The sequence below is a fragment of the Hevea brasiliensis genome, chromosome 9, assembly GCF_030052815.1.
Source record: "Hevea brasiliensis isolate MT/VB/25A 57/8 chromosome 9, ASM3005281v1, whole genome shotgun sequence".
NCBI classification, from domain to species: Eukaryota; Viridiplantae; Streptophyta; class Magnoliopsida; order Malpighiales; family Euphorbiaceae; genus Hevea; species Hevea brasiliensis.
In genome coordinates, this window is record NC_079501.1 from 6,650,485 (window position 1) to 6,678,109 (window position 27,625).

A 27,625-nucleotide genomic window follows, 5' to 3' on the forward strand; every position below is an offset into this window, starting at 1 on the left:
AAAAGCAGTATATGATTTATCAGGACATGAATTTCCAGAAATGTTATGGAATCGCGTTTATGACAAAAAAAAAGATGCTATGCTTTATTAGGTTTCTAAATTGAAATGCTGAAGTTCAACAAATCCAGCGTTACAAATCCACATTCTGTTATTTTTAACCTTTTTGTGTTTCAGACGAATCATAACTTGGCATTTATTACCTTAGATTCATCTTTTGTTCTATATTGGTTGCAGTTTTTGGAAGTTCTATTTATTTTAGTATACATTTATTAGGGCGTAATGAATTAATTATTTGATTAAACATTTAAATATTTAATTATATTACATTATGCTACATATATAGACTTATTATTTTAAAATTATAAAAGTAAATGGCTAATCAAACTAATAAATTAAAAACTGTAGTATTAACTGTGATGTGATACATGAAAATTTTTTACAGATATAAACCTACAAAACAAAAAATATATAGGTTAGATGTTTACTGAATATGTTTCCAGCGATAGCGATGACTTGCTCAAGTTAGAGCTAATGTGAGATAAATGTTTATAAAATTGATAGGGAATGATGATATACCTAATTAAGGATGATATATAGATATTGAATAGAATTCTGTTGGGATTTAATCGAGAGAAATTCAATTAAAATGATTCAGTTGAGAGAAATTCGATTAAAGTGAGATTCAAAATTTCAAATAACGTGATTTTTTAATAAATAAAGTTAGTTAAAATATATATCATTCAATTGAGGGAACTATATATATTTTGAAGTTTTACTATATTATTGTGGATGGGCTCAATATAGTGAATAACCTTAACCTTTTAAAAATTTTCAAAGTATTAAAAGTTAATATATATATATATATATATGAAGTAATTATTAGTTTTGACTTTTTATTTTTACCTCAAAAACTATGGAAAACAATTATAAAATTATTATTGACTAGTATCTTACTAGATCAAACTGGTTGAATCAATCAGGTCGATGAACTGGTCAAAAAATGGTTCATTGATGGATTCATGCTGTGATATTTAATTTCTATTTTGTTTGCCAATATTGGGTATAAAAATTGATGACTTATCCTATAAAATAAAAATAAAGAATAAAAGTTCTTTTTTTTAAATTTTTTTCATCCTATTTTTCTTTCATTCGGATTGCTAATTAATTACTTATAAATTAAATAGCATATCAATTTAATTTATTATTAATTTAAAAATAAATATATAAATTTTATTTATTTTATCAATAAATTTATTATTATTATTATTATTATTATTATTATTATTATTATTATTATTATTATTATTATTATTATTATTATTATCGTGTTTTTAAATTTGCTATGTATAAACGGAGTCCAAACAAAATTTTCCTGATAAGTTGAGGGGCAATTGGCATTCCCCTTTTTCTCTGACCTTTCTTTATGTCCATTATAAAGACCAATACGGTATCGTTCTTTCTTGCCCAGATGGACAGGATCCAGCTATTAAACTCATTCAAACTCAGATAAGGCTTAAACTAGCCTAGGGCCAGTCCAGCTTTAGGCCCGATTGAAGAATGCAGTGCGAGGCTTAATTTTTGTTTACGATCTTTAAATTCAATTTTTATTTTATTTTTATTATTTATTTTATTGTCATCATGTTCTAATTAAAAAATTTTATATATAAATATGTGAGGAAAACATTAACTTTACTAAATTTTCATTTATTTTTAATATTAATTATAATTATATTTTATTATTTAAATTAATTTTAAAAATTATACAAATTTAAAATTTTTAATTTTTAGAGTTATTATAAATTTAAAAATTTTAATCCTATTTATACTTAACTTTAATTTAATATAAAATTTTATAAAAAATAATTAATTAAAATAAAAAAATTATAAATAAAAAATAAAAATATAATTTGATTGTATTACAATATTAAATAAAACACTTTGTCAGTATCTTAATTTTTAAAATTTATATTTACAACTGGTTATTTATTATATATGTTTAAAAATATTTTATTAGTTGCATATTTTTTAAGATAATTTCCATGTAAAATTTTTTTATTGCAATAAAATAATATATTAATATTTATAAAATTATGAATATTAATTAAAATTCAATATCTTAAAGACTATAATTTGTAAAAATAATAATAATAATATAAATATCCAAAAATTATTATTAATTTTAAAAATTGTTAAATTAACAACTTAAAAAAGAATTTTCTTTAATTTTAAATAAAAATCAATACTAATAAAAAAATATTAAAGACAATTAAATTTAAACTTAATTAATTTATTCCTATATATATCTATATTATTAAAAATATGATTTTTTAAAAATTGTTATTATAAAATTAATATTATACCACTTGTAAAATATTATCTCTTACATCAATAATAAATAAAAGAGTAATATTAATAATATATTAATTAAGTAGATTTATGTTTATATTTTTACGTTATTAATGTTTTTCTATTTTTATTTTTTTAGCATTGAAAATAGTAGTATTTATTATTCTTATTCTTTTAAATAAAATAAAAAAATGATAATAATTGAAATAAAAAATATATTATAAAAACTAAACCGTATAGTTCTAAATTTATTTTATTGTATTGATATAGTTCTAATTTTTTATTAACAAATTAATCAAGAATCATATTATATCTAGTCATATTGAATACTAAATAAATAAATAATTAAAGTTGAAATTAATTTTATAAAAATATTTTTTATGATTTTTTTGAAATATAATATAATTTAAATATAATTAAAATTTAAATATATAATATATACAGTGCATTTATAATAATAGACAATATGTACTACTATGTATATTCAAGTATTAATGAGGGACTAACTTTTTAAACTAATAAAAACATTCTTATAAATATTAATAATATAAATTTATATTTTTTCTTTATAAATTTTATTTTTTAAAAATTATTTTTTAAAAAATATAATTCATATATATATAACACTTATAAAATCAATTTTAATTAAAATGATTAAATTTATATTTGTAATTTAATTAATAATGCATTTATAACATACATAATTTAATCTATCATTTAAAAAAATAAAAATACTTATTGAACATATTAAATAATTAATATATAAAATAAGTTTTAAAATTTTTTGTATTAAACAATATGATAATATAAAATTTCAAGATATCAATATAATAAAAACGAAAATTATATAATGATATTCAAAATTATTATATTTTCTAATTTTAAAAATAATTTTCTTTCACATTGATCTAAATTTTATTATGCAAGTTAATATTATTTTAAATTATAAAAAATAAAATAAAATAGATGTACATCAAACTTTTTTTTTTATTTTAAGCAAGGTAATAAAATTTAAATGAATTAAATTCAAGGAACTAATTTACATTTATTATTAATTTATATTATTTTTTAAATATTTCTTTTATTTATAGTTTTAAAACTTATTATTATATTTTTTTATTTTATTACATTTAAATTCATAATTAAGTTAATATTTTATGTCAATAGTATAACACATAATTTTTATAAAATATGATCCAATACAAAAAATAAATTTTAATTTAATAAATATTTTTATTTATATAATTAATAAATACAACATTAAAATTAACATTTAATTTAAATAATTAAATATAATATGTATAATACCATGATAAAATTATATAATATATAAAAAATTAATGAAAAATTATATAAAAAAATAAATTATGAGTTTTTATAACGATCTTAATAACGTGTAATGCACGTTTTACAAAAATTAATCATATTTTAAATAAAATTCTGTAAAGATCTAAAAATGTTTATCTTATTAAAATAATATTATAATTTGAGTATTCGCTTAATGATAAAAAAGTTAAATATTTTTTTTATATTTTTATCTAAAATGTTTAATTTTAATAATATTACCCCAACTAATAAAAAACTATTGCACTATTTTTTTTTTTAACAAAACTTTCAATTTTATTTTATTTTATTTTTTCAAAAAAACTTTCAATTTTATTTTTTAAATGATCTATGCAATCTCAATATTACTATTGACATCTCTTCAATTTTATTTGAAATTGATAGTGCATCAATTTGTTTTTTAAATTTAAATCTATTAATAAATCCCCAAAAAAACTTAATTTAAAAGGTTTACACTAACTCGGATTAATAGGTCCACTCTATACCCTATTTCAGATGAAGAAAACTAAGTGAAAAAACTTAATTGAAAACCATCAGATTAAAAAAAAAGAAAAAAAAAAGATCGTGAAAATAAAATTAAATTTAATAACTGACAAGTGTCAAAATATAATTTAAAATATCTTAATTATATTAATAAGGTTGATTTTCATAAGGATTTAAAGATTTGATTAGATACAATTATAACAATCATTTGTAATCGAGATGTAATTGTTAAAATTAAAATTTATCAGCAAAAATTAAAAAATTTGACTTTTTCAGTCATTGATCTTTGAGTATTGTTGACCGCCCTCATATATCTTCTCAATTGGAGGATTCTTCATGTAGGTAATACTGGTTCTAGTTGATTGGGTATATTAATTTTAGTCGTTTAATATTAAATTAAAAATATTTATAGAGTGATTTGTCTTATTCATATATTCATAGTTAAAAAATATTGAATTCCCTTTTAAAAATGCAGTGTTCCCTCACCCATGAAAAAGGAAATTTCCCATTAAAAGAAAAAAATCATCTCATATAATCATTAGTGAAATGCATATACACTAGGGTACTTAACAATCATGCGAGTGAATTCAAGTAGTCGTTCCATCAAAATTTGTAGAGGTTGGCTTTGAACTTTCCCAACTGTCAAATAATTTGCTAATTAGCCCCGCAATGGATTGCATCATTATACTAACAAATCATAAGAGTTTAAGCTATGAAATAACCTTCATTAATATATATATATATATATATATATATATAAGATAAATAATTCAAGAGATTAAAATATTATATTTTTTTTAAAGATATTATCATATAACATTCTCTATTATATTATCACGTAATATTTTTTTATAAAAAAATTTTATTTTATTTAGTAATTACAATTTTTTATAATAAATTTAATTATTTTTTATTTTTTTAAGTATTATTTATTATTATTATTATTATTATTATTATTATCTAATTTTAATGAAAGATAAAAATAATAATATTTTTATTTAATATTTTATATATATATATACAAAATTTTCTAATATTGTCATGTAAAATTATGAAATTATGTTAAGTGGTAATTTATTTATAAAATATAATTTATTTAATTTTATTAAATTTTTCTTTTTTTTAATTATTTTTAAATTATAATTAGGTTATTAATTTTCATTATGTATAAATTATAAATTATTTAATAATTATCTTTATAATATTGTAATAGATAACTATTATTATCAAATAAATTATAATATGTTAATATTTTTTAATAATTATAGATAGAGATAAACTTTTTTATTATTTTTATTATGAAACTTTTAAAATAATAAAAATAAAATAGAAAATTATAATAAAAAATTAAAAATATTATATTATTTTTATATATTAAAATTATATATATATATATATATATATATATATATATATATATATATTATAATTATCCATAGTATATGCATCAATTCTCTATTTATCGACTATTTTTGCCCACATATGGAGCACAAAGGTCCCACTACAAGCAGCCCGCACGCGGACATTTCTCCGTGGCGTTTAAATTGTAAAGAACGCGTTGTACTTGTAGTTGTACGAGGCTGGGCAGGAGGAAACGAATAAAAGAGGAAACGTACAAGGTTTTAAAGCATAAGCTATGGGCGCACACAGTGGCGTGGCTTTCACTCAAAGCAACGCAAGGAAATCCAAAACCAGCAACGCAGTTGCAAGTTTCGAAATTGGCTATCTCTTCTTAGGTAATGATACCTACCTCACCGCTACCCCACACCTTTCCAAAATTGGCTCTCTCATTTTTTTACCATTATTTTCCTTTTTTTTTAGAAACTTATCCTCTTTCCCATCAATAAATTCTTCCTTCAATGGACTCTTTTTATCCATTTCCGTATATTTTGTAAAGCGTAGCATTCGCCTCTTTCCTTCCAGAGACTTCTTGTGCTTACAATTCTTAGATATAATATTGAAATTTATAAATGACCAACTTTACACACAACAAATGATACTTTTCCTTTTCAAATAAATACATTCAGTTTGAGTATTTGATTTGACTTGACTCTATCAAATTCTTTTTTTTTTTTAAGAACAAATTCAATAATTTCATCAATAAAATTTTACTTTTTCTAAGATGAATATATTCGCTATATGTGACATTAACCATGAGAATACATCATATTAGAAGGGTAAAAGTGATAACATGTGCAAAGAAATGATCAAATTTACCATAACCTTGAGAAGAACTTCAAAAATCAAGCTTAAGGAAAAATGGTAACAAGGATGACTGCAGCAAAATAGATATGATAAAGAAAACTCAGTACAGTTCCTTTAATATTTAAACATAAAAATTTACATTTCCAACAAAAAATGAAATTTAGGCATAAGCATACAAAACACAATCCAGCGCATCAAATATGTGAACAACTAAAAGCAAAAATCATGATTTCCCCGTAATTTACAAGCCCCACCCCTCCCTAATCTAGAAATTAACCAAATAACAAAAACAATTGCCGTCGCCTCCACCGCTACAGAGCCGCAGAGGTAACCGGAGCAGCAACACCATCGTCATCGAAGTTCCAGAGATTCCCAACCACGCTTTCCTGACTGGTATTCGGTGCCGCTGATTGTCCATCCAGATAAGGAATCTGATAGAATTTCATGTAATTCTCATAAGCCATTAGCTCCTCCGAGAGCTTCTGCAATTCGCTCTCCTGCTGCTGAGATTTCTCGTCCACTATCACCACCTTCCCATTGTTCACCTTCTCTACCTCCATTTTCTCCTCTTCCTGTTTCACTTTCACTTCACTTATGTAATTATTGTTGCTTACTTTCTGGTTGCAGCTCATTAGCCCAATTATTGGGTAGGCTTCCTCCCCTGGACCAGATCCAGAATTCTCCTCGCCAGAAACGAAAAGAGGTTCAGTATTTATTCCATTTGAAGCGCAGGATCCAATATGGTTTAAATCACGACCGAACCCAAATTCATAATTTTTGGGGGGATTGCTGAAATTACAAGTGAGGGATTGATACAGAGAGGGGTTGGGATTCCGATGAGGAGGCGGATTAAGGTGATTTTGGGAAGTGAGATAGTCATCTTCATTGGGGAAATTGACCTTGGCTTTCTTGCCGCGAATTTTGCGGGCCTCCCTATCGTAGGCTCGAGCAGCTTCTTCGGCGGTGTTGAAGGTGCCTAGCCAAACGCGTACTCCTTTCCTTGGATCTCGAATCTCAGCGGCCCATTTGCCCCAGGGGCGTTGCCTGATACCTCTATACAAGTTCTTCCTCTGCCTCTTGGCAGGGATCTTATCCACACGATCATCATCTGTTTGCATAAATTCCACAATCAAAACCGATTTCGACTAGAAATAAAAAAGAAATGGAAGAGAAATACAATTAGTGATTAGATAAACTGTTACCTGAAGCGGGTTGGGATCTTTTGTGAGTGAATGATTCGTGGTTGCCGAATGAGTTCGGATAGGACTCGAAGGGGCTGAGTTTAGAGAAGGATGAGTTTGGCCAAATGACAGAAGCGGCGATGTAGCGGCCACGGTTGCGAGGGATTAAGCCATCTATAATAGCTCCACCACACATCTTTAGCTAAGGGAAGTATGCGAAAGCTTTTAAAAATATCTTGGATTTTCAGTGGATCAGGGAATATGGAGAAGGTATCGGTGGAAATGGAGTTTGGAGAAAGCCTTGGAAGGGTTTAAGGACTTTAGGAGAGCGAGTAAAAATGAAGAGAAGAGCGGCATATGTACCCAGAGGAAAAGAGGCGGTGGGGTGGGATTGTGGAAGTTTCCTTGGATAGGGCTGCCACATTTGGCAAATTTTTTAAGGCTTATTGCACAATAAAATTCAAAACTTGTAGATAATTACAATTGTAGACAATCTTTTTTATTATAATTAAATCTTAATTAATTGTCACTAATAAAGGATTGAATTAAATAAGAGAAAAAAACGGAACATAATTCTTAACATTTTATTTAATTAGTAAATAAATAAATAATTAATTTAAATTTAATATTTAATTATTTTTATTTATTAGGTGAAATATATTTTTCATTTATTTTTAATTAAAATTTTATATTTAAAAAATATTTTTAATGATTAAAATATATTTTAATATAATAAATAATTTAAAAATTATATGTTAATAAAGTAATTGCATTATAAAATTTTTTTTAGTTGTTAATAATGTAAAATAATACATTGTAATAAAATAACCATTAAAATCTTAATTTTGAGTTATAAATTCAAATTTTTAATAATTATAGTTAAAATCTGATTCAGAAAAATTTAAAATTTATTTATTAAATTTATAATTATAATAATCAAACGGCTTAAATTCTAAATTTAAATTAAAAAAAAATAAATTTACTTAATTACCAAAATATAAAACCTTTTTAGGATGTTTTATTATCATAATTTTAAGTTTAGGGCACCTAATAACCAGTGAATAAAATTTAAAATTTTTCAAATTAATTTTAAACTTTATCTATAATTACATCCTATTTCAAATATTGAAATTAATTTTATTCAAAATTATAATATTTAGATATAATTATAAATTATTATAAATGTTTAACTTTTATTTCTGATTATAAATTTAATACACTTTACACCTAATGTTAAACATCATAATATAAAAATAAAAATGAAAATGTGAGGATAAAATTATAAATTAATAAAAAGATTTATTTTTTTCCAATTGCCCATCTTGATTTTAAAGGGAAATCTTTATGCTTTTTAATAGGAAATTTTTTACGCAGCTAATGATAATGTGAAATGATGATAATGGATTTAATTCATTTTACTTGCTCTAAAATGATTTTGTCTCGAAAAATCGATATTATTATGGCAAATAATTAAGAGTCGCTTAACGTGTCGTTGGCTGAGTGGAAACTGTTCAATTTGAGTGTGCGGCCACTTGCCGCAAATTTGTCACATTCTCCAGACAGGTGAGAGATAAATAAGATGAATTATTATATATATATTTTAAATTTATCTTTATATAATAAAAAATTTATAAAAATATTATTTTTTAATATATCAAATATACCTAATAATTAATCGACAAATAAAGCAACTTAAACAATTGATGAATATGCATCAAAGATTAAGGACTTATTTTTTAATATTAATATTTTACTTATAATTAAAATTTTTAAAACTGTGAAATATTTTTTAATAATATTTTAAACCAAATCAAGTTGTTTAAAAAAAATAAATAAAGTTAGTTAAAAAAATAGAAACCGCTTAGCACATTGTATGTGTAACAGGTGGGCATAGCATGCAACGTCGACATATTGACTGGACGTTGTCACTGATCAGCATTGGGCTACTCATTGCCATTAGTCAGAAGTTGAACAGGTTTACTTGAATTCTTTAACATTCAATTTGCAGTATTTTATGGATAAATTACTTTATAGACTTTGAATTATATCATAATTAATATTTTTATTTATTTATTTTTAAAAATATAAGATAAAATATTAATTATAATATAATTAATAAATAATTAAAAAATAATTTACTCTTATTTTATTACAAATTAAAATACAATAATATTATATATATTTGTTTTGTCGTCCATGGGCTCCTCATTGTCATTAAGTCATAAGATGAACAAGTTTATTTCAATTCTTTAACATCCAATTTGTATTATTTTATTGCAAATTAATGTACAGAAATATATCTTTTTTGTTTTGTTGTCCATATCAATATCATATTAAGTCACATGGCACACTTAATATATTTTAAAAAATAAAGAATATAGCGCACTTCCAATACCATCCATATTGCTATCCACGTCTCTAGCTGGTGCAAGCCCCTCTCTTTCCTTTTCATTTTCTTTACTTTTTGAAGTTTGGCTCTTGGCACAACCCATATAGACTTGCAGTTATGCTCTTCACGTTGATGATAAGGTCTATTTCCTTTGGTCTTCTATATATATGTAGTTGTATGTATCATCATCTCCTTAAAGGTGCATACCCACATTGGAATTATGGGTGGAACTTCTTTCTTGATCTCACCTTTGCTGCTTCTCTTCTCATTTTTAATAATTATTGCTTCTGCTTATTGTGGTTATGGCCCAGAACCCGTCCACATTAAAAAGACAGACTCAGAAATGAAGGAAAACCCACTCCCCATCGGTATTCAAGGAATTATTTTATGCAAATCAGGTTCTAATTATGAACCGATACAAGGTAATTAATTAATCTCTTCATCATATCCAACCGGATTCTTGAAACTTACAATCATATATGAGTTTCAATGTGATTGCATTTGTTGCAGGGGCCGTGACAAGGGTGACATGTTTGGCTGTGGATGAGAATGGGTACGAGACGGCACCTTTCTCTGTCTTGAGCTATCCAAGTGATGCAAAGGGTTACTTCTTTGCAACACTGTATCCTTCTCAAATCAGCAATGACTTGAAGATTGCGGAATGCAAGGCATTTCTTGAAGACTCTCCATTGCAGAACTGTAAAGTTCCAACAGATGTTAACAAAGGCATTAGTGGTGCTCTTCTTTCTGCTTATCGTCTCCTCAAAAACAAGAATATGAGATTGTACTCTGTCGGACCTTTCTTTTACACCACAGAGGAACCTTCACCTGTCTCTATTGGCTATTAAGATTCACTGTTTTTTTCCTTTAGTTTAATTTTTGCTGATATTACGTATTAATGGGTATGAGGAATGTTGTAGCCTCTGCCCTTTGCCATTTGATTTAATTCCTGGAGGCCGAGGGTGTCCTGTACTAATCATTATTAAATAATTAATCTTCTTATAAATGTGCTCGGCAACCCTGACTACTTGTTCTTGCTATTTGGTGCAAGCTTCAAAGGACTCACCAAAGCATAAGTAATTGACCGTCATTCTATCACCTTGATATTTGAGCTAATCTTTTACCACTAAAGGCTGCTTTTTTTGTTTTTTAAACTAAATGCTTTTATATGTAAGGAATGTTATAAAAGAACCTTTAGAGCAGTAAAATTTCGCATTCAGGCTTTAAATATCCAAATTAAATAGAGAAATTATTACTAAAATTTGTAAGATTAAACTTTGCTTTTATATATAAATTTAAAATATAATAATGTGAAATTCATATATTTAATAAGTTTCATTATATATCATGTTACTAAAATTTGTAAGATTAAATTTTATTTTTATATATCTAAATTATAAATATATAAAATCCATATATTTAATAAATGAATCTCATTATATATTTTGTATCTTGATTCATAATAGATCAGATTTAGACAAGAAAAATCTTTGGGTTTATAATAAGTTAAACTGCAAATTAACTTTTGATACATTAAGTAAAAATTTATGTATTAGATTCTTGTATGGATCAGCGATAAAACAAAAAAAAATATATAATACATTCTTTTCAACTCTATAAATTTTGATAAAATTAAATAAAATAATGGGTTTTGAGTGATTAGCAGTATAATCTTTAAAATCATCAAATTCCATATTTGAATTTTCACCTAAATTAAACAAAAAAATTATGAAAGATAATATTGCAAATATAGGCTTTACTAGGTCTGTCTAAAAATTATATTATACTTCTACTACACTATTTCATATAGATTAGTAAATAAAATAGTAAACTAATCATTATATAATCACTAAATGAACATTTTTTTAATAAAATTATTTTTAATATGCAAGAAAATAACTATTTTATGGGACTCATTCCTATTGATTTATTATTATATAATTAATTTGTCATTCTATATAAGTTATCCTTCATAAATTTAAGTATAATGTCCATAATACTTATATACATAGAGAAGCCCTCATAATTTTGTTAGAAAAAAATGTTAAAAAAAAGATGTAGAAATCAAGAAATGGTAAAGGCTTTTATAACACCGTGATTATCTTACACTAATATAAGATTTGATTATTCAATTAATACAAAATTATTAGTACTCCAAAATTTGATATTTAATACAATAACCAGGATCTGAGGTTGCCAAGCCTAATGATGTGTATGGCCCAAAACCCAAATCTTACACCAAGAAAGATGGGTATAGCCCAAAACCAGAATCTGACGTTGTCAAGAGTGATGATTCCTGTAGCCCAAAACCATGCTTTGACAAGCCAGGTTATGGGTATGGCTTGAAACCGGAAAATCCAATCCAAATTGGCGTTGAAGGGCTTGTTCCATGCAAATCGGGCTCCAGCTATGTCCCTGTCGAAGATAACCTTGAACTCTCCATCAATAATTCAGCATTCTATCTCATAAACCACCGAATCAAAACTCAATTTACGTGCTCTAAATATCCTATTTCATTTCCTTTGTGAGTACAGGAGCTGTGGCAAGGATAACGTGTTCAGCTTTGGATCAGAATGGGTACGAGACAACATCTTTCTCCTGTCTGACCAGTGCAACTGATGCAAAGGGATACTTCTTCAAGACACTGTCTCTTTTAGGACTTGAAGACAATTTGAAGGTCAGGGACTGCAAAGTTAAGCTCGAAAAATCTCCATTGGAAACCTGTAATATCCCTACAGGTGTCAACAAGGGCATTACTGGTGCTCTCCTTTCTTCTTACCGTATCCTCCATGACAAGAAGATCAAGTTATACTATGTTGGGCCCTTCTTCCACACTTCGGAGCCTAAACCAACTCCTGCTGGTTACTGAAATTTACTTTGCATGGCTAAACATCGACCGTTTATGTTCTGGATTAAGCTTTTGGAACGGAAATTGATTTGATTCTTATTTGTTTGTTGGTGATTGTTGTAATTGTTGGTTTTTTCCATTTGCATTTAGAAATTTGTATTACATTTTTGTTCTGATTTTTATTAATTAAGAAGTTGAGCATTATTTTTATATTTTTTGTTTTGAAATATTCTGTCTTATGATATATTCATGGAAAATGATTTAGTTACTTACATTCAACAAATGTATATAATACTAAATAAACATATACATACATATTAAATATTAAAGAAAACTAAATATTCATTAATTAGATTCTACAAATTAATAAATTCTGTCCTTTTTACAAACTCCGAAATCGATACTGCAATTCTTCCAATGTCAAGAGCCCACTAGCAGTAGCACTCCCTTCTTTTTATTATTATTATTTTTATTATTTTATTTTCTCCTTAATATCAACATAAAATCCTCGACTCTTCTGGATTCATGTGAGAAACGTTGAATATTACACACTACTGCATAACCAGAGTACTGCACCCAAAACAAAAGAAAAGAACATCAGGCATGGAGAAGCGCCACGGTGAACAAGGCAAAAGGAAGGCTCAAATTGTCTCAGGTAGTGGAGGTGATATAGGGGGGCTGGTTGTGTGGGGTGGAGCTTTGGCTTTTGCAGGTTTGGCTGCAGCCTTTGCTTTACACAAAGGTAGAAGAAGAGGTGCAAATGAGATGAGCAGCCGCCGGCAGAAAGAAGACCAAACAAGTCAAGGGCTGCGGTTCGTCCTTCAAACTTCATGTCCATCTTTTCATTGCAATCCATGGTTAAGAGTTCAAGATACAAAGATACAGAAAATTCAGCCTCCTTGTGTTTTGATTTTATTTGATTATGTATTGCTTTCTTTATTTCATTTGTATATACAACTGAGAATAATGTTGTTGTTCAGCTGCGCAAGCAATGGATCAACAAAGATGGTTGCAACCCCGATTGATTCTTCCGAGTTCGTCTCTACTGAAAGTTTGATCTTGGTAATTTATCCCTTTCCACACCTGATCCATCAGGATTACATCTACATGTCAATTATATTGTAGCAAGATGGAAATGAACATACATAGATTATAGTATATCTTCTGATTACTTGGTGATTAGGTTCAGGAAGAAAATCCTGAATCTACAAACAATTGCAGAAATGAGAATTCTAACACTTATTATCAGGAGATCCAACACAAGGGTGATTCCAAACAAAGCGGGATTAGAGAATTGTCATCTCCAACCCCTCGTATGAACTGAAGAATAGGATTGAGGATGACTCGGGAGAGGAGTCACCCTTATTGGAAATAACTGAAGGTATAAAAGAGAAGGAAGCGTTGGATGCTGTAAAGATGGGAGAGCAAACTTCATCAGTGCATTTTGTTGAAGAAAAAGAAGAAAATGACGATGATGATGATCAGGAGGAGGCAGAAACCAAAGAAGAGTCCCCCCTTGTAGAAATAAATGATGTTAAAAAAGAAGAACCAATTGGTTCTGTGAAGATATATGCAGAGAAAACTTCATCAATTCATTCAGTCAAAGAAGCAGAGGATGATGACAAGGAATACGGACAGGAGTTGGCCCCGGTGGAAAGAATTGAAGTCTGGAGAAAGGTAGAAGCGTTTGACGATGCTCCAAAGGCAAGTGAAGACATGACTTCAATAATGCATCCAGTTGAAAAAGAGGAAGAGGAAGAGGAAGAGCATGGTGATGAAGAATACGCCATAGAGAAAGGCAAAGAGAATTCAGAAGCAACAGAAAGCTCTTCCACCGGATCCAATGAAGAGGAAATTTGGCCAGTGGAATTGGTGGAAGCATTGTGTAACGGTTTGGCAATTCCCCATTCTTATTCTTGGCAGTTGGCAAGTTCGTCACAAGCTAACTCTTGCCCTATGGAACTAATAATTGTGAATCAGTACAGGTACGTGCGACAAACCTAAAAAATGCTTAATATTTGGGCATAAGCAAGCTTACCAGATAGGGGAAAGGTTGGCCTAGGGGCCCTGGCCAAGGGGGACCTAGGCGCCGCATGCGGCTAGAACTACTGTCCCGTGACAAAGTGGTATCAGAGTAGGCCCCAAATGATCCGAATCACGCCAAGCGCCCCAATGGGACTGGGGTAGGCAAGGTGTCGATAGCGACAGGAGTGTTGCTGGAATCCGGTTGGGGAGAGTGTAAAGCCTCAATGGGACAGAGGTAGATAAGGGTTTTTCAATCCCACATGGGATAAGAAAGGGGTCGATCTAAGGGACAAGTGCGGCCTACTATGCAGCTTATATGTATCTGGTGAGCAATATGAGGAATCTTAGCAGGGCATTTCAGAGGATGTCTACGTGCGGAAGTGAGCGAGTGTTTTGGCAAATTAGTGGCCAACATGCTGCTTAAGTGTTTGCATTGTGCGAGCGTGACTAATGGTATGTGGGCTCCTATGTGTGAGGGAGTGTGACAAGTTGCGCGGGAAGCGACGTGAACGCACGAGGGCATTTGCGGGATTAGGAGGGGGAGAATATAACGATTCGACAATTCTCCACTCCTATTCTTAGCAGTTGACAAGGTTATCACGAGCTAACTCTTGCCTTATGGAGTTAATAATTATGAATCCATACAAGTATGTGCGATAAACCTCCAAAATACTTAATATTTAGGCCTAAGCAAGCTTGCCAGATAAGAGGAAGACTGGCCTAGAGGCCCTGGCCAAGGGGTACCTAGGCGTCGCATGAGGCTAAAACTCCTGTCCCGTGACAATTGTCACAGGAGCTCAACAACACCTCGATAAACCTGCAATTCTCTGTAGGGAATACGGAGGAAGACCAAACCAACAAAACAGAAGAGTATATTCACTCTGATAACAGCAAAATTAATATCATTAACAATTGCAGAGATAATTATCAAACTACTCAGACTTCAACATTCTTGAAGAAAGAAGAAACCCTGGAGTTTACAGGGGCAAATGATCAACCAAGGCGCTTAACGAAATGGAGATATTGGGTTTGGCATATGTTAGTGCACTGATGGTGCTACTTTTATTTACCCATAGCAAGGCAATATTTTACTTTTTTCAATTATGATTCCCTCCTTGTCCTATGAGAAACAGAAAAACTGAAATCAATTTTAGTGAGTTGAGAATACAATAAAATCAAGGCTCCGTTGCATCAATTGTGGAGAGATCACTCCTCGAACGTTGATATAGCTCATCATTTGAATCACCCTCTGTGATCACTATGCTGTTTGACATGTATGACGTATCTACCAATCTGTCTCCATAATAAATGGTAAGAGCCACCCACCGGCCACCAGTTAAGCAACATCCACACCCCACCCACCCACAACAACCACCACAAAAAAAAAAAAGACACATACGTGCAACAATGCTAGCTTATTACTGTACAAGCGGGAAGAAGCAATCTCCTAAAACAAAATGATATGATGCATTATTCATGGAGAATCGAGGTGAAAGAAAAAAAAGTAGATGATAAAAAGAACGTAAAGAATATCCATATGGAAAGGATTCTTACAACCCTTTTGTATAAGTGTTTCCCCATCCTCTCTTCACAAGTATTTTCACATGTGTATACACTATCACTCTTTTTTCTCTATATACAATGCCCTGAATTTCCAGAGACAGAATTGGCTCAATTTTCCGCTGCTGGTTTATTTTGTTATGGTTGTTGAACAAATAGTTAAAAATATTGAGCTAATTATCCAAAATGTAAGAACACCAGAATATCGGTTTCCTGAACGGGCAAAACTTCTTACCCAAGCCTGCAACAGCTGGGTGAACTACATTGGGCTCATTGTGTCAACTGATTAATTAGCATTCAAGAAATTGGGGGTTTTCCATTGAGCTTGTCCAGCTGCAACCCGTAGACCATCCCAAAACACCCAAAATCAGATCCACACTCGAGCACACCTTAACCTGAAGGAGATAAAAGCAGGCAATATCAGGAGCAAATAATGTTAGAAATGCTTGTGCTGACATATGAGAGAGAAAGAGAGAGGACACGAAGTAAGAACAATTGCTGAATACACTACCAAATTATCAAGGTTCCCTTCAATATGAAACAACATCACAGCCATCCCCCTTCCTCTATCAATTTCAGCCTGGTGATTGAAAGTAAAAAATGTTGCAGATAACATAATCAAGCAAATCAATTACAAAGTATAAATCACAGTTCAATGAGACATTTACTAATTACAATCACTCACCACACAGGAACATATAGCTATGCCTACAGCTGCCAATGCTGATGTAACATCAGCCATCATGCCTGCCATAAAATTTATCCAAGTATGGGTTAAAGATACATGACGATTAATGCTTAATAGAAACTATGGGTTAAAGATACATGATGATTAATGCTTAATAAAAACTTGAAACCTTGTCACAATCAGAAATGATTTGGAAGTGACACACACACACACACACACACACACACATAATTGCATGTCCACTAGCATCATTCGCACAGTTGTGTTTTGAACCTCTTGACAGAAGAGGTAAGCTAAACATGTCTGTTTTGACTCAAGGGAAAATTACCTCTTCGATTTATGCATACAACACAAAACCACTGGATTGAGTGTCCTTCCAGACTGTGCCAAGAGGCAACCTTGCTGGCATGCCAACTTTCTAAACCAGGCAAGACTTCCTTGTGCATTGGAATGTTTAACTCTATCAATTTGGCAACATCGTTTCCCTGTGATAATAACTCTCCCTTGGCCTCCATACTTACCTGTTGCAAATGCTTATTATGTTTCCCATTGACCTTGGGGACCCAAACACTTCCATTGTTAGAAGGCATGAGCAGATCTTCCGAACATTCTCCTTGAGATGACTTCCCCACAACCTTCCTAAAGATTTTCTCCCACAAAGTTCTATTCCATTCAGTATTACCTGGGAGTTCTTCTACTTCACTCTCCTCTTCAGAATCAGCTATAAAGTCATTTAATGTATCTGCTGTTATTTCAGCAGCAGATAATGTAGCTTGCTCCCTTAGGAACTGAGAAGATAATGAATTTTTTATTTTTTAGTACTGATAGCAATTATAAAAAATAACAAAGTACCTTCAATCTATTTAACTACACCTACTTTCATAATTTTGTGTCTGGCACTATGTGTTTTTGCATGTTGCAGCCATTGTTTATGCCTCTGAAAAGCTGATTTGCTAGAGAGTGCCTGAGGAAACAATAAAGTTTTGAGAATAGCAGAACAAAGCATTAATGGTACACAAGTTAACTTACATGCGCATGAGCAACTAGGTGAAATGATCCAAGGCAAGAATCAAGTTGTGTTTCCAAATCTAATAACAAAAAAAATAAGCAGAGAAATATGGTATCTCTGTATTTCCTAATCATGCAAGGAAATTATGCCTCCAGAAAATCTAAATATAAAAAAAAAATACTATAGGTTCTCTTCATAATAAGAGGGATGATAATTACTAACATCATAGGTGATTATCTCCACGACTTCTGCATTGGCAAGTACATGCATTGGAGAAACAAGATTACCATTGACCTGGAAAAAGCGGAGTAGTTAGGCCATTTTTCTTACAGTACCTTTTTTTTAACCTTTTCATTTAATTCATTTTTCCATAGAAAAATGTACAAAGTATGTTTACCTAATGAAACTTCAAAACTCTCTTCTAAACTCAAAAAATTAGCGAAGGACAATCTCCAATTTTCCTTTGAATTTGGTAACTTCATTAGCCATTTTTCCAAACTCAAAAAGAAAATCTTACGTTCCAGTTCTTAATTAAATTTGGACAACCCAGTTTTTTATTTTTCCCAAATTTGAAAAGAAAATTTTGAATGCTAGTTTATAGTTTTCCAAATTCTATATCAAATTTAAAAAGTGGAAAATTTGGTTATCCAAGGTAGTGGTTCAACCTTTGCTTCTTTGCTTCATAAAGAGTACCATTTAACAAATCTTGATTCTCATACAAAAGAAAAAGTTTTTTTTTTTGCCTTTTTAAAAAATATTTCGCGCGCAAACACGTTTCAAATAGAAAAGTTAAAAGTATATTTGAACAACTTTAGCAAAGCTAACCAAACAGTGCCTGAGAAAAGAAAATTTTCTTTTTGGCTTGGTAAACATATTTTCTAACAGTTTCCCATTTTCTCAGTTCTTTTGTAAGTAATTACGCCCTTAGACTTCAAATCTTTGTTGTCTTAAGAATTGCAAATGAACATGACATCAATCAAATTGAAAAAGAAGACCTTTGCAGCCACCATCTTGTTGCCAATTTCAGTGTGTATCATATAAGCATAGTCGATCACAGTTGCACCTTTTGGCAAATTTTTAATCTGTACACAAAGTATTGATAAACTTTAGCAATCAGGAAAACAATGTCCTAATATGTGTACCCATAAGTGATGAAACTCTCTTACCTCTCCCCTCGATGTAAACACAAAGACACGGCTTCCTAAAAGATCCCTAGTGATGGTTTCTACAAATTCTCTGGAGCTCATATTGCCAACAAACTCCTCTTGCCATTCTCTAATTGCGTTAAGCCAGCCAATCTGGAGGAAAGAAAGGACTTCACCCATGAAATTAACATCAAGGTCAGGGGGCTATAAAACAGCTTTTCTACAAGTTCCTCAAGGATGTCCGCTAACTGTCACAATTTATCAAGAGGAAAAATTAACATACCCTGAGCGCAATGTTTGCATTGTTAAGACAGACTGTCTTTCCTCTTGAACTTCTACCATTAGGCATTGCATGTCCAACTAAACCTGTAACAAATACTCTCCCACTATAATGAGCAGCAATGCCTCTTTCAGCTATAAGATTCATCTCTTCAGTTCTAATCTGTTAAAAATACATCAACCTTTTTTAAGTAACCAAATCAAAATTCAGAAAGACAATAGAGAAGTTCCTTGAAATACACTACAAAAAATTAAAAAGTTTTGCAAAAAGAGGCTTTGAAAAAGAGAAATTGAGAGTTCTGCAGGACTTGGCTAGAAAAATAAAGAAAATACAAAGAAGAAAGAACAACAAAAACCAAAGTAAGCCCTTACTTCCTTCATAGCAGCTAGAAGGAGAAACTTGGTAACCAATGAACATTGAACAATACCTGAACCTCCAGTCGGAACATGCTCTCATACAGAAATGGAATTACAGTCGTATGAAGACTTTGATAACCATTAGGCTTTGGGGTTGCAATATAGTCCTTCATCTGTTACAAAAATTAAACCGATAACATATAACCAACTGCTTTTAATGTTATCATTATGTACTTCCAAAATAAAAACAAAAGAATACATACAGCTCTAGGAATAGGGTTCCAGATTCCGTGGACTAAGCCAAGAACATGGTAGCATATCTGCGTAATTTGCAACTGTGTGAAAAGGCCATATGGCATACCAAACTGGGTACAGCAAATGACACAGAATGTTTCAGAAACAGAGATGGATTTACCTGCTGTGGTGTGCACAGAGGCCCAACTCCAACACATGGCTTTGGCTTTATAACAATTCGCAGCTGGTTATAATAAAAAAAGTAATATGTCAACAAGCAAATATAAAACTAGAAAAAAGATTCTATGCCAGATGTTTCTCATGATAATCCAAGGAACATATCAAAACAAACCTGTGCAATTTGGTTAACCTCACTGATCGAACCTTTAGATTTAAGCACCGCTTTGTAAATACTGAAAGCAAATAAAAGATTCCAATTAAAAGATGTGAAAGAGAAGGGAAAAATATTTTTAAAGCCACAACTTTAACAGACCAAGAGGGGAAAAAAAGCTGGTAAAGGCATTTCTCCAAGCAATTACAACCTTCAGGGCATCACATGAAGCACACAGCTACAAAATACGAACTCATTACTAATATAAATGAATCAAAGGTAATCTTCCTACAACTTTTGAGACCCAAGAAGAGCAATTTAGGGCTATAGGCTTCTTTCTCACACACACACACACACGCACGACCAAAAGGAGTTAATTTATTATTGCAATTGAGCCTCTATTCATTATCGCAACCATCTATAACAGCTTTTTTTTTTTTTTTTAAATTAATCATCTATAACAGCTATTTATTAATTAACAACAAATTTGCTGTAAATAATGATAAAACAATATTATGAGCATCATAAAAAATAGCAAGCAGGCCAAATATGTAAATGAACAAAACAAGATGTTAGAAATAAGGTTCATGGCTTCACCTATAAGGCTCCTTACATGCAGAGCGAACTTCAGCGTTCACAGTCATAAGGTCTAGGAATTGATCATCCTCAATCTTTTTCTTCAAAATTTTATTTGCCTATGCAATGCAAATAGCCTTAATTAGCAATGATCATAATGATGCAAGACTACGTCAAGAACCACCAAACTTAACATTCCCCAAGCCTCAAGGGTAAAAATTGCACATTAGGATAGTAAAGAGAATCCTTCTTGAGCTCTGTTTAAATAATTGCATGACAAAAATTATTTTTAAAAAAATACCTCCACAAGCTCCTTCTCATGGTCTTTATAGAGGTCTGAAACCCTCCTCCTGACCTTAGCATAATCCTCAGGGTTTGTGTACATAAACGACAGATTTTCAAGCTCAGACTGCAAAATATCATCAGTTGCATGGTCAATAATTTAACAAGGGAAAAAAATGAAGAGTATAAAATACACCAAAAACATCCCAAACAGTTGGGACTTTTGACTAAAAGAGGAGTATAGTATCATGCCCACTGCTAGCTAACAATAAACAAAAGATGGTGCATCTGTAATTACTGCAAATTAATCTGCTCAAAGAGAACAACATTACAAATCCATGCATATTATATTGGACCAACTATGAGATGATCATGGTCTGTTTCTAATAATGACCTGATATAGAAGAATACAACACCTTCGGTTCTTCAGGCCCAAAGCTGGTCATTCTCAATGTTAAACTAAATGATGGAAGGAACCTTAAAACTAAAATTGTATCTATAAGGATCTAAAATTCAACTTTTTAAACTTTGATCACTTGATGTCATGAAGATCATTTTAAAAGACAAGTTCACAAGTTTAAGCAACAAATAGTTATCTCCAACTCAATTTCATAGAATAGAAATTGAAGTGTGAAAAAGGCAGCATATAGGTTTACCTTGATTTGATACATTCCTAACAGTTTTGCAAGAGGAGCAAAGACCTGAAGTGTTTCCATTGCAATGCTGGACTGCACAAAATGTAGCAATGTCAAAAATGATAACTAAATGGTCAAGGACAAATTAAGAGCTCTTCCTTTTCTTTAACTATACCTGCTTATGTGGAGGCATATGTGAAAGAGTGCGCATGTTATGTAACCTGTCAGCTAATTTGACAATAATTACACGCACCTGAAACACCAACATTTTTTGTTATAACTAGCTTTGACAATAAATAAGCCTACATATTTAAAAAATAAAATAGGAAGAAGAAGAAGCAAGGAATAAATCACCTCCTCTGTCATGGCAAGAAACATCTGCCGTAGGTCATCAGCTTTTACATCTTTTACTGAATCACTTTCATTCTTACACTTTAATTTTCCCAATTTGGATACCTAGCAGGAAAGGGAAGAAACTGATATCAATATGTGCTCAAATCAAAGTGACAGTTTGTCAAAGATGAACTCAATCCACTAAAGAAAATAGTTATAAAAAGTAATAGCACCTTAGTCTCTCCTTCTACAATGCGGCGTACAGTGGGACCAAATTCCTCCTCTATTCTCTCAAAAGTAACAACATTTGTATCTTCAACAGTATCATGCAGCAATCCAGCAGCAATTGACTCCCAATCCAATTCCTAAAAGAACAGGCAAGTTACAGTCTCTTAGATTGTAGAGTGCAATTCAAAGTAGATTTCAAGTATGTGCATACTTTTAAAATCTGAGTGACTCACAAGTTCTCCTAGAATGCGTGCAACTTCAACTGGATGTATGATGAATGGCTCTCCACTGCGTCTTTTCTGACCATCATGAGCCTCAAAAGCCAGCTGTACCAATGAAATTACTACGTTCATAAGCACTTCAAGAGTACAGATTTGCAAGAATGGTCAACAAAGGTTATTATAAGCAGAAGGCTACCTTGAGAGCATTCTGGACCAGTTCCAATTCTTTTGGTGAAAGGTATGAAATGGTAGGCCTAAGAACCTGAGGCAATCACATAATTAACAGTATAAGCCATAGTCTACTGGAAGCAATCCCACTTTCATGATGATAATTATCACAATATAGATACCCAGGGCACCAATTGTACAATTTACCTCCCACAGTGTTTCAGCAGAAAACTCATTGAAGGCACCCGAGGAAAAGGACGAAGAACAAAAAAATTGCCATCTTTGACCAGCAACATGAAGCATTCCAGATTTAATGAGTCTCCCAAGCAGTGAAGATCCAAAAGCTTCAATTGAATGACAGCTTCCTATATCAAAGACTTCACATTTCTGGCAAGAACATAAAGCAAAAGGCAATGACATCAATGAGATTGAGAAACTTGTTCATAGGAAAATAATTCACAACAAGAGCAGACAATTTCAATATGAACAGAACAAGTTAAAAAGGGGATAAGAGACAGTTGCACTTTCATATGTTTGCCTCTGATAGCATGACACAAGATAAGTTTAACACATATAATAATAGTGTCTTTTTGGTAATACTGCAGCAATTACAGGGATAAAGAAGTTCTGTAATCCATAGTTGTCAAATCAAGATTCGAATCAAGAATTGAAATCTTAATTTTGTGAATTGAAAATCAAATCATAAGATTCGTTAAAAATTCTCAAAACTATAGAAAAAAATATCACAATGACATTTTAATAAATATAAAATTACCATTTAGCTAATTAGGACTATACTCTATTTTAGAACACTATATTCTTATTATGTTACATAGTTTTATTTTATGAATTTATGAACTCTTGAATTGTAGACAATAATTATCATTGTGCATGAGCTGAAACTCCTATTTAAATTTGATCAAATAATGAAATAATAAAAAAGAATGGTAGGTTAAATTAAAAGATCAAAATATATTAATTTAAAATGTCATAATTTGACAACTATAAATAGAGAAGTAAATTAACAAAAAAAGGAAAAAGAAAGAAGAGGGAGAGGGAGATAGAAAAGAATGGTTGGTGGATGAAAAATAGCTAAGGGAAGGTTTTATGTACACTTTTCATATTAAAAATGAAGTGAAATCATAAATTTTAAAGATATAGTACCTAACAACCCTCTAGAAAATAATCATCCGAATTGATTGATTCACATTACTATCAAATCGAAAGATTTGGTCACAATTTAGGTACATTTGCAATTCATCCCATAGATTCGAATCACTGGGATAGGGATCAAAACGAATTGCACCGTACGATTTGAATTGAGAATCATAAGATTCTAACAACACTGCTGTAATCATTAATCATATCACCTCACTTGAATGGGGGTGTAACCGTGTAAGGATAAAAAAAAATTATAGAATAGGGAAGTTTACCAATAACACTGTTTGGGTCATAAATAACAAAGAATTAGAAAAATAAGGGATTACTCACATCCTGAAACTATTTTATTTGCCCTCCCAAAATTGGTGAATGGAGGAGGAAAGAAGTTTTAAGGAAATTTTGCAGAGGGATATTATGCCATTGACATAGCAATAAGTTCAAACAAATTATACTGGTATTTAGTTTATAAATTTAGAAAATTTCCCATTTCGTTTAATAACTACATAAATTTCCTCTTCTTTCTTTTTCACTAGCTCACCAGATAAAGGATATCATCATTTCCAATGGTTCGTAAATGTTGAAATAAGAAAAATGAAGCATTTCTAGCATTTGCTTCCTTTATCAATTGTAAGTTTTGAACAAATACTTTATATTCTTAATTCCCAAATGAAACTATGAAGAAGTCTGTCAAATACTGAGGTATCTGAAGCATTTCAATGGCTATTGGATTAACAACAACAGAGACAATAACATGGAAGCAATTTAAGAAACTTACAGATTTGAACTGATTCCTTCTTCCGTTTCGCCCAGATAAGAATGACGAAGACTGAGGAGGATGCGCAGTGCTGGCAAGAAACCCCGTCAAGATTCGAGGAGCTTTCCACGCACAAGAGAGCACGCTACAGTCATATCTGCCGCTGCCATCTCCTTTCGATAATTTACATATGTTTACGCATTCCAAGGATACTAAAAAGTAAACCATCAAACAGTTACTCCAAAATAAAAGCATCAAGATCATATGAAAACAAGAAATTTTTGCCAAATTCATCTTCAGCTTATTTCAATCCAAGACTTGCAGAAGTATTAAATAAGTAAAGACAAAGGCCTAAACTAGGATAAAAGGCTGAATTCAACTAAATTGAACACGTTACAGTAAACTTGGATCCCTAAACTGCGGAGTTGCGAGACAGTACTTTCAGTTCAATTAAAACAGGATTTCGAAAATAAATCGAAGACAAAATCCTTAAAAAGAAATCAACAATTCCAAAGCTAAAGCGGAGGTACCTGACAAGGAAGAAGCAGAAGCCATTTCTAGAGCGAAGCAATCTCATTGAATTTTAAGACGACACAAAGATGGAAATTAGGAGAAGTAGAGCTGGATAGCACGAATCAGCATTTACACGAATTTACCAGAGAGAAAGACGGCCTGCTGCAGCAGGAATCTGTTTGGTGAACTGAAAAGCCTGACGTTTTGGTATCGCAAAGCTTAGGATTTTGGACAAATAAGCGATAGATTAGAACGATGGAAGTGAAGAGATAATCTATAAAAGAGAGATAGACCAAGACCACACAAAATGAATGGTGCCGTTCCATAAAAAGATATTTTTCTCTTTGTATCTTCCTTATTATTTCGGTGATGCAAATCTTTTTATTTATTTATTTATTCCTTTTTAATTTCTAACTCCCTCTAATAAAATAGGAAGGTTATATAGATCCGCAAACCTAATATCTAAATCGACTCAATCAGTAGGAAATTAAAACTTAATTGTTATTACTTTTCAATTTTTATTTTTATCATATTGATGTTATTTTATTTTTAATTGATCCATATTTTTGTTAATAAAATGCTAATATAGGCTAATCGGTAATATTAATTATTCTCGTAGATATTAGTTATTTTAATAGTCATTAGCAGTTAAATATTAATAATTTATATAATTATTAAAATAAAAATATTTGATAAAAATAATTATTATATTAATTATTAAATATAAAAGAAGTGATATAATTTTTTTTACTCTAGTCAAAAGGCTTTATCAACCTCTAAAAGTGAGGAGGAATAATTTTTCATATATCATTCTCTCAGCGTCTAAATAATATGCTACTAAACAGGGTCATAGCATAATTGATAAAATTATAAAAAATATTTATATAATTTTATATTTTAATATTTAAATAAATAATTTTTAAATTATATTACTTAAAATAAATTTAAATTTTTATTTAGTATTAATTTTAGCATATTAGCAATAATATAATAAATAATCTTATTTCTAATTTTATATGTTAAAATAAAAATATAAAAGTAAATATGTTGCTTCAATATTTTATTTTAATTAATAAAATAATACTATATAAATATTAACCAGTAAATATTAAGTTATATTTAAATAATAAAATTAACATATACTTTAAATATTACATTTAATGTTCACTTTTTTATTTAATATAATACATTTTGATGTAAATATGAATTTTATTTTTTAATTATAGTTTGTATGGTTATTATTTGCGCATCTACCCTTAATTCGACCTTCATAATTTAGAAAAAGCAGCTAATTCACAGAATTTTTATTGCAGTTAAATAATATAATACAATTACTTTAAATATTTAAAATATGATGTATTTTATGTTTTGTTTATAAATTTTAAGATAATTTAATAATTTAATTATTTTAGTTATTATGAATTTTAGTTTATAAATTTAAGAAACATTTTAAATATTTATATTATTCAATTCAAAATTAACAAATAACTGACAAAAATATGATAAATATTTATTTTTTTGTATAGTTTGATAATATAATTTTTTATGATTATTTTTTTAATAACTGAGTTCTGGATTTGGAATATTTTAGTTTATTAGGAGAGCTGCAAAGTCAATAGAAATATTAAGGAATTAAGCAGTAAGCACCAACAACACGAGGCTGCGCTGGCTGGAGGTGAATACTATTCAGCTCAAATCAAAATAATCAATTGAATTAAATCAATCCAAAATTTTGGTTTGATTTTCAATAATTTGATTCGATTTAATTTTTATTTTTATTTTTCTATTTATTAGTTTAATTAAGTTTATAAAAATCAATAATTTAAAAAAAAATTGATTCGAAATAAAATAAATAAAAGTTATAGAAAAGACATATATAGATATATCTCTCTACTTAATGTTTAATCACTCAAATAATTATAGGTCCTGGGTTGGAAATACTCACTTTTTTTTTATTTTTAAATATTAAGAAAATATATGTAAATGTCATTTTTTCATTAATCAGGAATTTCAGGTCCGGGATTTAGATATAAATTATCTTTAAAATTTAAAAGGGAACGCTTTATTTCTCTTATAGACTTGTCTAGTATAAATTTTAATTAGTCATATTAGTAAATTTTGGATACAAAATAATTTTTTCTAAAAAAAAATTAAAATCAAAGGAAGTGATGCTAGGGGTGAGCATTCGGTTCAAACTGAACCGAACCGAACCGAATTAAATTACAAAAATCAAACCACAATTTTTAGAAATCGAACCGAACCGAAATGGGTGAAAAATTGAATCGAACTGAACCGTTCTATTTCAGTTTGGTTCGGTTTAAACCGATCGA

At 29.9% G+C, this 27,625-nt stretch overlaps 5 protein-coding genes across 7 annotated transcripts; 3 read left to right on the forward strand and 2 right to left on the reverse strand.

Moving 5' to 3' along the window:
• Positions 1-6,465: 6,465 nt before the first annotated feature.
• Positions 6,466-8,092, reverse strand: LOC110637555 (ethylene-responsive transcription factor RAP2-12). The gene is made up of 2 exons (XM_021787732.2): positions 7,581-8,092; positions 6,466-7,486 (listed from the first exon to the last, which is right to left on the reverse strand). Exons 1-2 carry the CDS (start codon positions 7,753-7,755, stop codon positions 6,690-6,692), a joined length of 972 nt encoding a protein of 323 aa, XP_021643424.2. The 5' UTR covers positions 7,756-8,092; the 3' UTR covers positions 6,466-6,689.
• Positions 8,093-9,961: 1,869 nt separating this feature from the next.
• Positions 9,962-10,887, forward strand: LOC110637566 (protein SEED AND ROOT HAIR PROTECTIVE PROTEIN-like). Of its 2 annotated transcripts, XM_058154139.1 has the most exons (3): positions 9,962-10,088; positions 10,260-10,370; positions 10,459-10,887. In XM_058154139.1, exons 2-3 carry the CDS (start codon positions 10,292-10,294, stop codon positions 10,794-10,796), a joined length of 417 nt encoding a protein of 138 aa, XP_058010122.1. In that variant the 5' UTR covers positions 9,962-10,088; positions 10,260-10,291; the 3' UTR covers positions 10,797-10,887. The 2 variants fall into 2 exon arrangements, with proteins under 2 accessions (XP_058010122.1, XP_021643439.2); XM_021787747.2 differs by lacking the exon at positions 9,962-10,088 and having other exon boundaries at positions 10,095-10,370.
• Positions 10,888-12,119: 1,232 nt separating this feature from the next.
• On the forward strand, positions 12,120-13,967 carry LOC110637592 (protein SEED AND ROOT HAIR PROTECTIVE PROTEIN; the record flags this gene model as incomplete). The annotated part of the gene is given in 2 exon segments (XM_058152625.1): positions 12,120-12,370; positions 12,481-13,967. Coding segments are annotated over 2 exon segments (588 nt in total), but the record flags the coding sequence as incomplete, so codon positions are not given.
• Positions 13,400-16,015, forward strand: LOC110637549 (uncharacterized). Of its 2 annotated transcripts, XM_021787724.2 has the most exons (3): positions 13,400-13,608; positions 13,777-13,858; positions 14,046-16,015. In XM_021787724.2, exons 1-3 carry the CDS (start codon positions 13,400-13,402, stop codon positions 14,118-14,120), a joined length of 366 nt encoding a protein of 121 aa, XP_021643416.2. In that variant the 3' UTR covers positions 14,121-16,015. The 2 variants fall into 2 exon arrangements, with proteins under 2 accessions (XP_021643416.2, XP_021643415.2); XM_021787723.2 differs by lacking the exon at positions 13,400-13,608 and having other exon boundaries at positions 13,770-13,858.
• Positions 16,016-16,311: 296 nt separating this feature from the next.
• On the reverse strand, positions 16,312-25,632 carry LOC110637548 (putative GTP diphosphokinase RSH1, chloroplastic). The gene is made up of 24 exons (XM_021787722.2): positions 25,313-25,632; positions 24,804-24,994; positions 23,075-23,254; positions 22,896-22,961; positions 22,712-22,804; positions 22,484-22,615; positions 22,272-22,373; positions 22,093-22,170; positions 21,939-22,010; positions 21,302-21,409; positions 21,022-21,119; positions 20,446-20,506; positions 20,275-20,337; positions 20,123-20,179; positions 19,931-20,032; positions 19,507-19,665; positions 19,245-19,376; positions 19,074-19,160; positions 18,301-18,372; positions 17,947-18,033; positions 17,398-17,857; positions 17,067-17,128; positions 16,893-16,961; positions 16,312-16,776 (listed from the first exon to the last, which is right to left on the reverse strand). The coding sequence occupies exons 1-24, from the start codon at positions 25,335-25,337 to the stop codon at positions 16,672-16,674; spliced, it is 2,661 nt and encodes an 886-aa protein (XP_021643414.2). The 5' UTR covers positions 25,338-25,632; the 3' UTR covers positions 16,312-16,671.
• Between the last annotated feature and the right edge of the window lie 1,993 nt (positions 25,633-27,625).